The sequence below is a fragment of the Zea mays genome, chromosome 10 (genome assembly GCF_902167145.1).
Source record: "Zea mays cultivar B73 chromosome 10, Zm-B73-REFERENCE-NAM-5.0, whole genome shotgun sequence".
NCBI classification, from domain to species: domain Eukaryota; kingdom Viridiplantae; phylum Streptophyta; class Magnoliopsida; order Poales; family Poaceae; genus Zea; species Zea mays.
In genome coordinates this window covers 109,211,863-109,223,980 of record NC_050105.1, presented here as the reverse complement: position 1 = coordinate 109,223,980, position 12,118 = coordinate 109,211,863, and the positions used below count along the sequence as shown (strand labels likewise).

The 12,118-nt window shown below is 42.0% G+C and overlaps 1 protein-coding gene across 2 annotated transcripts in view; it reads left to right on the top strand.

Annotated features, from left to right (window-relative positions):
* The first annotated feature begins 207 nt into the window (after positions 1-207).
* LOC100192930 (uncharacterized) overlaps positions 208-12,118 on the top strand; it is a 30,892-nt gene continuing 18,981 nt past the window's right edge. The window contains exons 1-9 of one of the 2 annotated variants that reach the window (XM_008664907.2): positions 208-679; positions 1,885-1,986; positions 2,143-2,209; positions 4,687-4,868; positions 4,966-5,226; positions 6,801-6,884; positions 6,987-7,034; positions 7,127-7,191; positions 8,791-8,839. In XM_008664907.2, coding sequence (XP_008663129.1) covers positions 311-679; positions 1,885-1,986; positions 2,143-2,209; positions 4,687-4,868; positions 4,966-5,226; positions 6,801-6,884; positions 6,987-7,034; positions 7,127-7,191; positions 8,791-8,839 — 1,227 coding nt within the window. In that variant the 5' untranslated portion in view covers positions 208-310. The remainder of the gene's footprint in view (positions 680-1,884; positions 1,987-2,142; positions 2,210-4,686; positions 4,869-4,965; positions 5,227-6,800; positions 6,885-6,986; positions 7,035-7,126; positions 7,192-8,790; positions 8,840-12,118) is intronic. The other variant, XR_002265931.3, reaches the window with a different exon arrangement.

Here is a 12,118-nt window from a genome sequence, read left to right as displayed (position 1 = left end):
GACCACCAACTCTCAGAAGACAAGAATCAGTTTACTTGCCAAACGGTTTAAAAATAATTCTGATTTTCTAGGAGAATCAGGAGGATCAGCTCCTCACGAGGATCAGGATCCGGAACTAAAGAAGCAGGAGCTGGAGCTTTGCCAAACGAGCCCTTAATCTTATGACTGAAGTAAAGGACCCTAACCCTTGTCGTGTCGGTTTGTCCTCGCTTCAGTTACCCTCGTGACTGACACCCAATGGGTTAATCATAGTTTACCTCCGGCGCATTCTTAAACCCCTACCTAAGCTGCATAGCTAGGGTTTCCACGCATGGCGACCACGACGCCGCCTACGGCGATCCTAGGCACCCTCGTCGACTTCACATCGCGGGAGAACTGGGACAAGTTCTTCGCGCTCCGCGGCACGGGGGACAGTTTCGAGTGGTATGCGGAGTGGCCTAACCTCCGGGCCCCGCTCCTCGACCTCCTCGGGGACCGCGGCGCCGCAGCGGGGGCGGCCCAGGAGATCCTGGTGCCAGCGTGCGGGAGTTCGGTGCTGTCGGAGAAGCTCTACGACGCGGGGTTCTGCCGCGTCACCAATGTTGATTTCTCCCGCGTCGTCGTCGCCGACATGCTCCGCCGTCACGCACGCGCGAGGCCAGAGATGCGCTGGCGTGTCATGGACATGACCGACATGCAGGTATTATCCATGTTCTGTAGACTACGGTGTATGGGCTGGGTTAGTTTATGTCGACCTTGCATTCTGGGTTTACCGGCAATGCAGTTGCTTGTCACTGGAATAATTTTAATTTGGGACATTGGTGGTTTGGTAGTTGTAGTGGTGAAGTTTGTTTGTTGAAAATTTGAAATGCTTGTATATGCTATGTTCCAAATTATAAGTCACTTGCGCAGCCAAAATCAAACTTCTCTAAATTTTGACCAAGTCTATAGAAAAATGTACTAATATCTACAACAAATTAGTTTTATTGAATTCACCATGCAATGTGTTGAGAGTAAACTTATTTGGTATTACAGTATAGATGCCAATGTATATTTCTATAAACTTGGCCAAAGTTGGAGAAGTTTGACTTAGGGCAAAACCAAAATGGTCTATAATTTGGAAACCGATGCAGTACTAGTTAATTAGGATTCTGATCTTTGAGCATAATGATAATGTTGGAGCTATTAGTAGTTTCTGCTTTGCAAACTGCGATGCTCTATCAGGCATGTGGTGTTATGGAGATGATGTTGATTACTGGATATAGTGTCAATGTAGTGTCTGAGTTTATTGTCTATCACCTAGCATGTCAACAGTTGATCCATGAGCTCAATGTTTCTGGGCGATTTGAGTAGGCAACACATGGTTCAGCTACATTTGGTTGATTCCAGCTTTTGTGTGCATGAATTCCAGCCTGTACAAGGTTGTAGCCCTAAGGTAGCTTTGACAAGGTACTATAGTGTTGATTCAGCTTCTGTGGCATGGTAGATGAATCCAAACCAAGGGAAAACTTTTCTTTTGATTGGGTTCTAAATTTTCATTTCCTACCTATTTGTTGTTTGTCTTTGGCCTTTCCATTAATAATTGCTAGGTGCTCCTAAGTTTAGTTTAATGTGATTTATTTTTAAGCGATATATTTCCAATAAAAAATATATGACGTTGAATTGCTACTTTGCAATTTATTGATGCTATACTGGTACTGGATTACTGGTCAGTTTTTATGCTGTGTGTATCCACTATTTCTATTACACACGTCTTGTCACATCTACTTGACATATCTAAATGTCGTTTTGCACATTGGCCATTTACCTTCATTCATAGTCATTTTTCATTCATGATTCATGATAAATCTAGCAATGGTTAATACATATTTTCTATTTAAACTATCTGAAGTATGAAATTACCAGTTTGCAGATGGGTCATTTGATGTCATTCTTGATAAAGGAGGACTGGATGCTCTTATGGAGCCGGAGGCTGGGACAAAACTGGGGATAAAATATCTGAATGAGGTATATCAGTGGATTTATGCTGAATTTGAATGCTCTTTTTAGTTGTTAATTGTTAATTGTTAATTTGTTATAATGGATAGATCTGTTGATCCCAATGGAATTGCTATTTTCTTGGACTCTTGGTGAAATGTATGACTGAGCAGGCATCTCTTGTAGGTCAAGAGAGTTATGAAATCAGGAGGGAAGTTTGTGTGCCTTACCCTTGCAGAATCCCATGTTTTAGGTTATTTTCTATCAATCCTCTCCTTTTATTTTCCTTTTCAAATTTAGTTTTTATTGGTCTCTTATACACCTTCCCGATTTCAAGTTTTGATTCTTTTTTGCTTAAATTTTGTTTTGAAGCTTTCAACCAGGCTTCTTTCATTTTGTTTTCCTGTAAATGATTTTACTGAGAGCATCATCTATAACTACATGTAATGATGTAACTACCTCTGTTTCAAAATGTAGGATGCATTAGGATCTGGAAAAGCAAACTTCGTAAATTTTGACCAATGATTACTCAAATTATATGTATGCTTAGGACATATAGACATTGTCACATAGGTTGACACAACCCCTGTCTCACCCATGCAGTGGCACTGTAGCCCATGTGAGAACTACCATGACCGGGGCTGGTTTTAGACCTATGCTTTGGTGTGGGACAGACAAGGGATTTTTTTAACCCGAGCCTAAAATTCGCTCTCATAGGGACGAACTCAGGACCTAACTAACTCAGCTAAAGGTCTATTCACAATATCTATAGATTCACATATCTTCTAATACATATTGTTTTCCAACAATTTTATGATATATTATAAGAGTATAATCGATGTTCGAAGTATACTTCTAGACCTTTGTGATTCTTACTATGCCTTATAAAAAGAATCGAAAGTAGTAGTATAATTTCAAAGGTTGTAAAATCATTGAACCATTTAAGCAATGTTTCTGGTGTTTTCATGCTCCCCATCAAGATCCTTCGATACTAGTGTTCAAGAAGCTTTAAAAGTTTATACGGAGTCTTGAACACAATACTAATTGAATAGTGGTACTTACCGTGTTTTCGTTTGGATGACTCTTTTGGTGACACCATTAGAGGTTTTATGCGTAGGATCCAAGAATTTGAGGGTAGAGAGGCATTGAAAAGAATGAAAGGGGGTAATACGATGGGCCATGATGACATCTCAATTGAGGCGTGGAGATGTTTTGGGAATATAGCTATAATATGGCTAACCAAATTGTTCAACCATATCTTCGGGTCGAACGAGTTGTGTGACGAGTGGAGAAGTATATTTGTACCGATCTACAAGAATAAATGACATATTCAAAGTTGTACTAATTATCTGCGAATTAAGTAGATGAGCCATACTATGAAGCCGTGCTAGAGAGTTATTGAGCATCGTCTGAGAGGAATAGCGAGGATCTCTTTGAACCAATTTGGTTTCATGCCCGGAGGTCAACCATGGAAGCCATTTTCTTAATATGACAAGTGAGTAGCATATGGTTTAGAGGTAGGACCTATACATGGTTTTCGATGACTTGGAGAAGGCTTATGACAAAATACCAAGAAATGTTGTGGGCTTTGGACAAACATATAAGTTCCAATGAAGTACGCTGGACGCATTAAGGACATGTACAACAATGCTGTAACTAGTTCGAACAAGCGATGTGGACATAAATAACATCTCAATTAGAATAGGACGACATCAAGGATCAGCTTTGAGCCCTTACCTTTTTTGCCTTGGTGATGGATAAGGTCACAAGGGACATACAAGGTGATATCTCTTGGCGTATGTTTTTTTACAGATGATGATGTACTGCTAGTTGATAAGAGTCGGGCAATAGTAAATAGGAAACTAGAGTTGTGACGAGAGGACTCAAGAGTTCAAAGGTTTTAGACTCAGTAGAACTAAAACCGAATATATGAGATGCGATTTCGGCACTGCTACACATGAGGAAGAATATGTTAGTTTGGAAGGCCAAGTAGTGTCAAGGAAGGAAACCTTTAGGTATTTAGGATCAATGCTACAGAGAGACGGGAATATCTATGAAGATGTTAGCTATAGAATCAAAGCAGGGTGGATGAAGTGGTGTCAAACATCTGATGTTCTGTATGACAGGAGGGTACCACAAAAACTAAAAGGCCTATTTTATAGGGCAACAAGTAGACTTGCTATGTTGTATTGTGCAGAATGTTGGCCTACAAAAAGATGACATGTTCAATAGATAAATGTTGCTGAAATACAAGAAGATAAATTGCTGAAATACAATAGATAAAAGATGACAATTGCAATGGATTTGTAGCTATACAAGAAGGGACCGAGTCCAGAACGATGATATATGTGATAGGCTAGGGTAGCACTAATTGGAGAAAAGCTTGTCCAACGTCGGTTGAGATGGTTTGGATATGTCCAATGAAGACCTCCAGAGGCACCAGTGCATAGTGGGATCCTAAGGCGCGATAGCAATGGGAAGAGAGGAAGAGGAAGACCGAAGTTGATAACTTGATATGAAAAGAGGCAGTAAAAAGAGACCTGAAAAGATGGAATATACTCAAAGACTTAACCTTGAATAGGAGTGCATGCAAAACAGCTATCCACGTGCCCGAACTTTGACTTGCGGATTTTATTGGGTTTTAACTCTAGCCTACACCAACTTGCTTGGAACTAAAAGGCTTTGTTGTTGTTGTTGTACTTACGATGTTTCCGTTTTCCCTTCCTGCAGCGCTTCTTTTGTCTGAGTTCAGATTTGGATGGGATATGAGTATTCAAGCTATAGCTAGTGAATCCTCTGAAAAATCTGCGTTCCAAACATTCATGGTGGTCATGGTAAAAGGGAAGATGGGTGTAGCTCAAACAATAAAATCATCATTGGATCAATCTGCTGAATACTGTAACATGAGACAGGTACTTTATTCTTCTGGTAAATTATATGAATGATTTGACTGTGCTCAGGATATTTGTTCATCTAGTTACTTCTATCTTCTGTGTGTTGATGCTACAGGCAAATGCTGTGATTCGTGCTCTTGGGAACGAGAACATCATCCGGGAGTCATACTCGTCTAGTGTTGATGTACTGCTCTCATTGCGAGATCTTCAGCTAGGAGCTATAGGAGATCTGAAAGTGATTGTCCCAGGACGAAGGAGGCAATTCATTCTTGGTGAACAGGAAACTTCGCTATATTGCTACAAGGCTATTTTATTGGATGCCAAGAAGCAAACAGAAACCTTTGTATATCACTGTGGAGTTTTTATTGTCCCTAAGGTCTGTTATATGTTATCAATTTGCATTGTTGTTTTTTAGTATTTAGTTATTTACTATTAGTTATTTAACTGAATCTCCTGCTGTTCTTATCCTTAATCTGTTTCTTTCTTAAAAGAATCAAGCCAAATAAGTGGATGCATTATCATGATAAAACAATATTGGAAGACCACTGAGGAAGTATCGTAAACTATGCTGGAATTCTTTGTTCTTCTGGGGTTAGGCCATTAGAGTGGATTTATTTCCATTTTCTGAATCCACCTGATGCAAGTCTTCAACTTGTGCTCCTTTACACCAATTTAAGTGGGAACATGATCTTAATTAATATCCTAATTTGCATGAACATGCTTACTGCCTGAAAATGTGATTAAATGGTTAATTGGTGATATGTGACAAGGCAAGGCAAACACAGTTAAAACCATGTAGATATACAATATGCAAGCCCTGGACTCATCCAACCTGTACCATCCTGTTACATTATCAAGAGTGATCTCCAGTTTTTTTGTGCTTTTGCTAAAGCACATGGTTAATGTAAGTAACTAAGTGGGCAGAGAAAGAATGTCTCAAGCAAATATATCAAGTCGGGCAGTCGGCCAAGTCAAACTCTCCTCCATGTGCTGGGATGCTCTCATTCTTGGAGGCCTTTCAGGAAAAGGGAAAAGAAGAGTCTTGGGAGAAAAAGAAGAATCTCAGATCTCAGATGTGTATGGTGTATCTGGTCCTTGTTAATTTTGACAGAAGTTTGGAAGGGCAAGAACAATTCGAAATAAACAATAAGCGTCAAGGACAACAAGTGATAAACACGCTGTCTCACAAAGCGAATGTGGCAATGTCTTTGTAAGTTTGTAGCAGAAAGGACTCCTGCCTTAAGGAGAAATTCTCTATAACCTGGGGATAAAGCAGCAGAATCAATGATGGCATATTGAAGAGACCAAAGTTGATAGGCCCTCTTTGGATTGTAGGAAAACCAAAGGAAAAATGTAGGATTCACATTCCTATGGATTGTGTTGCTGTAGCGCCTTTTGGTTCACAGGGATTGCATGTAGGAAAGAAGAGGGAACTTTTCTTTGCGTTTGATTTCATAGGAAACCTCATATTTTGGTTTCCTGTGTTTCTTCTGCAGTTCGTCCAAACATCTATTTCTACAAACTTTCTGTGTTTTTCATTTCTCTGTTTTGCATATGCATTCCTATCCTATTCATGCATTTTTCCTATTCCTGCATTTTTAATCCTGCGTTCTAAAGGGGGTCTAAAACTGTGTTATGCCGATTGAAATAATCTCACAAATATAGGTCAAGGGCTGCTTTGATTTCTAGGTGAGTCTGTTTTCTTACAATCCAGGGGTGACTGTGTGATGTGTTGTATTGGTTCTTCCACTTTTTTTTATTCTTAGAATAATGATGCATAACTCTCCTGTGTGTTTGAGTAAAAATGCACAAATATGCTTGATTTAATGCAAATGAACTGTTGATCTACAAATGGATTTATAGTAATGCTGCGGTTATAACTAGCTATAAGTAACAAAAAACTCTAGTTCCTTCAGCTCGAAAATCGCTAAGGAACACAATTGATTTCAGGCTCGAGCTCTGGAATGGCTATTTTGTTCCTCAGAAGGACAGTGGCATGTTGTTGAAAGTGCAAGGGCTGCCCGTCTAATTATGGTACAGTTATTATGAGTGCAAACACAGTGTTATTATGACATTGCTATTTTGGGTTTATGTGATTGGATTGCTATTCAACTGCTCATATCTACATTATGTTAGGTTTTCTTGGATAGCAGACATGCAAATATCGACATGGATATTATTAAGGTGTTGTTTCTGTTGTTTAGATTTGAGAGACTGCCAAAGGCTCCTGTTTTAATATGAGCCCTGTCCTGATATTATCGTTTTGCAATTTCCAGAAGGATTTATCTCCCCTTGTTAAGGATTTAGAACCTGGAAATCCTGAAGAGGAGGCTCCTATACCGTATGTCTTAATGCTTCCTAACTGGACATTCATCACAATTTCTCACGAAAAAGTTGGCATTTGCAGTGTTCAGACCATAATGAAAATTCAACAAATTATTAAAGCATGCTCTTAAGAGTTTGTAGTTTGAGCAAATACGGGTACTATCCAAGGACTACGATAAACTTTTAACTTTGATTGTTATGATTAACAGTTGCATGATTTGAATGGAGGTCTGTTGATGCTAAATCAGTTTAATTTGTTTATATTCTCGTGTTTTTTGTAAAGATAGGAACCATACTAGCTCAGTTGGTGGGAACTGAACCCTTTTGAAAGAATTTGGTTCTCGATTTCTTTGTTTTTTTTTGCAGTGCCATCTAGTTCGTTGGCTGAGTTTTTTTTCTTTAGAATATGCAGGAGAGCCGTGGATCATTTTATTACAACAATAACAACAAAGCCTTTTAGTCCCAAACAAGTTGGGGTAGGCTAGAGTTAAAAACCCAACATAACCCACAAGTCAAGGTTCGGGTACATGGATAGTTGTTTTCCATGTACTCCTATTCAAAGCTAAATCTTTGAGTATATCTATCTTTTAGGTCTCCTTTTATTGTCTTGTCTCATGTCAACTTCGGTCTTCCTCTTGGGCTTGATTAGAAACCAACTTGGTTTAGATGTTAGAGATAAAATAGACCATGACTCCATGCATCCGGTTCATTTAGAATCAGAGTTGGTTGAAATATTGTAATCAAATAGGCGGTTCCTGCCTTTATAAATATACAACTCCATCGACCCTGGAGGGCAAGTAGTTTAGGCCCTGTTTGGACTGGTCTAGCTCTAGAAAATTTGATAGAATTGGTGGAGTAGGTCATTAGGAGCTCTAGAAAGTCGTGGAGCTGAAGTTGTGAATCTTTAGAAGACATTTAGATAAATCATTTTATTTCTTATCTAGATTAAAAATATTTTTTAAAATTATTCAAATTCATATCATAAACTACAGCTTCACGCTGAAGATAGAACCTGGAGCAGTCCCAAATGCTCCCTTAGCACCTAGTGCTGTGTTTCTTTCAAGAATATCAGAGTATTGATACTTAAGGGAGATACCTGGTTCTAGACTGCAACAAATATGTAGTTGCATTTTTTTTTCTAAAAAATGACATGATATTCATTTTGTTTTCTCATTTAGTGGAAGCGCCAGCCACTTTTTTTCTTGAAAACGAACGAGAGCTGCATTTCATTAAAAGTAAGAAGAAACAGGACCTAAAATGGGCTGGTACAAAGGATTGACACTTTACGGCGGCAAGCGACATACATAGACAAACTTATCCATAGTAACACACAAACACAACTTGACCCCTAAGTCAAGGCCATAACCCGACTAACCCTGTAGCCCCAGCAAGGCGCTAACTCCTGGCATCCTTGTTAATATCCCGCAGTAGGGCCTGCCACTTTTACAAATGATATTACTAAAGCAAACACTTAAGTGCTTGTGTATAATTGTTTGCAAGATCAAATTGAGACCCAATGAGCACCGTTGAACCTTTTTTCTTTAATTGATTTTTACTTTGAAAAAATATTTGAGATATTTGATCTTGTGGTTATGGTATGCCAACAATCCTGCAGGTTCATGATGGCAGGTGATGGTGTTAAACAAAGACATACTCTGCAAGAGGTATAGTTTTCTCTAAAAGCCATTATTCAGTTTAGCTAATTATGAAGTCGATTAGGAGGGGATATTTTACTTCTTATCATATTTACTTCATTTAATTCTACAAGACGTTGACACATTTTAATAGTCAGACCCTGCAATCTTCAACCATGACCTCACATTATGTTAATTTAGTTACTCAAAAAGTAGCATCACTTTGGTCACATTTGGAAGTACTATGGTTAGAATTTGTTGTGACAAACATTGTAGTATAATAGAAACTAGAAGCCTAAGTCTAGTTTTGGAGACTGTACTGAGTCAAACCATGCTTTATATTTTAGAAATGTAGTAGTATATACACCAAGAACATGGAGCCTGAGATCATTCTGGATAAAAGCCCGAATCTGGTTAACGAACAAACCAACCTCAGTAGGATCCACCACACCTTCAACATCTACCGCAATGACAAAGTCAACACGACGAACTTCCTGTCCAAGAGCCAGATGAATGTGAGCACGGGAGCGCCGATCAATGCCGCCATCCTCAACGGCCATCTCTGGCGGAAGGAAGGGCCTAGGGTCCGCTGGAAAGTTGGCCATGAGGAGAGCAACGGGGAACTGCTCCTAGGAGAAATCGTCGGGCAGAGGGAACTAGAGGCTGGGGTTTTCTCCACTAAGGAAACTGAACAGTTGCCACCATCATCAGAAGGCAAAAGGGCACCTTTACCGAGAGATTGCGTGGGTTCGGGCACAGTAGTGGGGATGACCATCGTAGGCCGCACAATGGGCTTCCAAATAGAGCGTCCAACCACACGTTCTATAACATTTGGTTTCAATATGGCAATTACTGACCAGATGGTATGGGGAGAAGCACCTAAAGCAAGATTTGCTTGGGATGTTCCTTTTCCGCGATACGTCCATCTTGCATGCGCAATAAATCCGCCGCATGCAAAGACCGTCCTCAAGAGGGACCCAAGCGACATACCGAGTCTCGAGCCACCCACTCACCAGAAGCACCATTAATGCAAGGATCTGGAGAATCCAGAGGGGCACAGGAACCCGGGCCCAAGCCAGGAAGATTTTTAAAATTTGAACCCACAAATAAAGAATAACCAATTCCAGGCGTCAAAGGCTTGGGATCATAATCCAGAGAGCCAAACTTAACATAATTGCTTGAAGAAACCTCATTAGATCCTGGCGCATAAGCTTTGATAGTTGATTTGGCAGCTGATGAGTTAATCCTTGGGCGGTGTTTAACTGGAGGAGAATCCAATAATTGCTCTCTTCCTGTAGAGCATAGTCGTAGTGTGTCTCCGAAGGTGGACCTCGAGGGATGGCAGATTGGCAGGTGGTGGAGCGTAGAAGACCTCGTGGTGTGCTGCTCCCTCGTAGATGGTCCCTTGTGGATCTTCGAGGGAAGTGTTTCAACTGCTTCTCTTCGTCTCACTTTGCCGCGTCCTGCCGCCAACCCTCTAGATGCTTCAAGTGTCTCAAGTTTGGACATCAATTAGCTGGTTGTCCTTCCTCTAGGGCAATCAAGAAGGAGACAGTGTGGTAGCGTTTGAGCGGATGGCGTGCGAGAACTTCGCTGTGGCAGCGCCTGTTTGGTCCCAGTGAAGCCTTGAAGTCGACATCCTCCTGTCCTGACAAGTTGCGTAAGAGATCGGTATGGAGACAGATTACCCCACCAATGGAGCCTGTGATGAGGGAGGTTCCCTAGAAGCCATGTCTCCGCAGCAAGAAGAAAAGAAGACAATCCAAGCGTGGGAAGGGTGGGTCGGAGCTTGTGTGCAACTCCAGGCAGGAGTCGCCGACTTCTCCAGACGATGTTGAGACCCCCTCGTTCTCCGCGATGGTGGGATCATCGACGCTTGCTAGTCCTTAGGTGATCTACTCATGTGTTTTTGAATTTCTCTCATGAGTTGGCGCGGGAAGAGGTGGAGCTTTGGCATGCTCTTTTTGTTTCCGTGATTGGAACAAGACCAAAGGTGCTTGGAGCCCAGGTGGTTGAAGAAGTGGCGTGGTGCTATGGCATAGAAGTTGAGGCATTGTTGATCCATGAAACTATGCCGGAGGATTTTCTTTTGTTCCTGCCTGATGAAGAGTCTGCGACAATGGTGTTCAATGATGGAAAGGTGTTCATAGGACCTCATTTCAGCCTTGTATTCAAGCGCTGGTCAAGGTTCGCCCATGCATCTTCATCGCTGACGTCAAGTTTGGTGGACATTGAGATTTGGGGAATTCCGGAACATGCTTGGTTTCGTTCAATGGAGGATAGTATCTTGAAGGACTCTTGCTGCATTCTGGAAGTTCACCATAACACGCTGATGAAGACTAACTTCTCTTCCTTTGATGTTTGAGCATGGTGTTTTGATCCGAGAAGACTTCATCGTGAAATGGATCTTCACATTGTTGAGCCTGGGATCGATACTCACGAGAGAAGATGCCTCTCGTATAAGATTAGGGTGGGTGCAGCTCCGGTCAACGTCCGCCCAAGCTCAGCGAGCGCTCCCCTCCGTCGTCGAATAGTAAGCGCCCTGGTGCGGATGATGATCGTGGCGGCCTAGACTTCTATCCTCGACGTTCGGGCATCCCTCATGATCGATGGAGGTCGATCCATCTTCACCTAGGGCCAGTGCCGCCGATGGGCCACGACGGGTCTTCACGTGCGCCTGGGGCAGTGGATTCGTCACAGTTGGAGAGTCGATCTTCGCGTGTGCCTGGGGCAGTGGAACTGTCTTCACTGGATTGCTCAGGGAGGGAAGCCCCATATCGTGGGCGGGACCTGCATTCATTACTCCCGGCCGCCTCTGCCCGGTTCTCGAGAAGATTGTTGAAGGCGTAGGGATCTCACGTGCACCCGAGTTTGCTGGCTCGGTATGTGAGGTGAAGATGCACAATCGGACTGGTGACGAGTATCAGGCACGGGTCCCTGTCGGTATTTTGAAGACTTTTGAAGCACGGGCGCTGGACTCGATTGGTCCTCTCCCGGCCCATAATTTCCTTGGTGGGCCTCTTTTGGATGGGCTGGCAGTTGGCTCCTTGGTGACGACAGTTGGTGGGACGCCAAACCCAGTGCTTTCCTCTTTGCCCTGGATCATATTTTGTGGGCCGCTGGAGAGTGAATACCTGAGTTCGCCCCATCCCTCTTTGCCCTGGATCATATTTTGTGGGCCGCTGGAGAGTGAATACCTGAGTTCGCCCCATCAGCCTCCAGTTCCCCTCCATCCTTTGCTTGGGTTGTCTGAGACTTCCTATCCAACTCTAGTCTCGCCCTAGAATTCCAATGGGACGGCGGAGACTA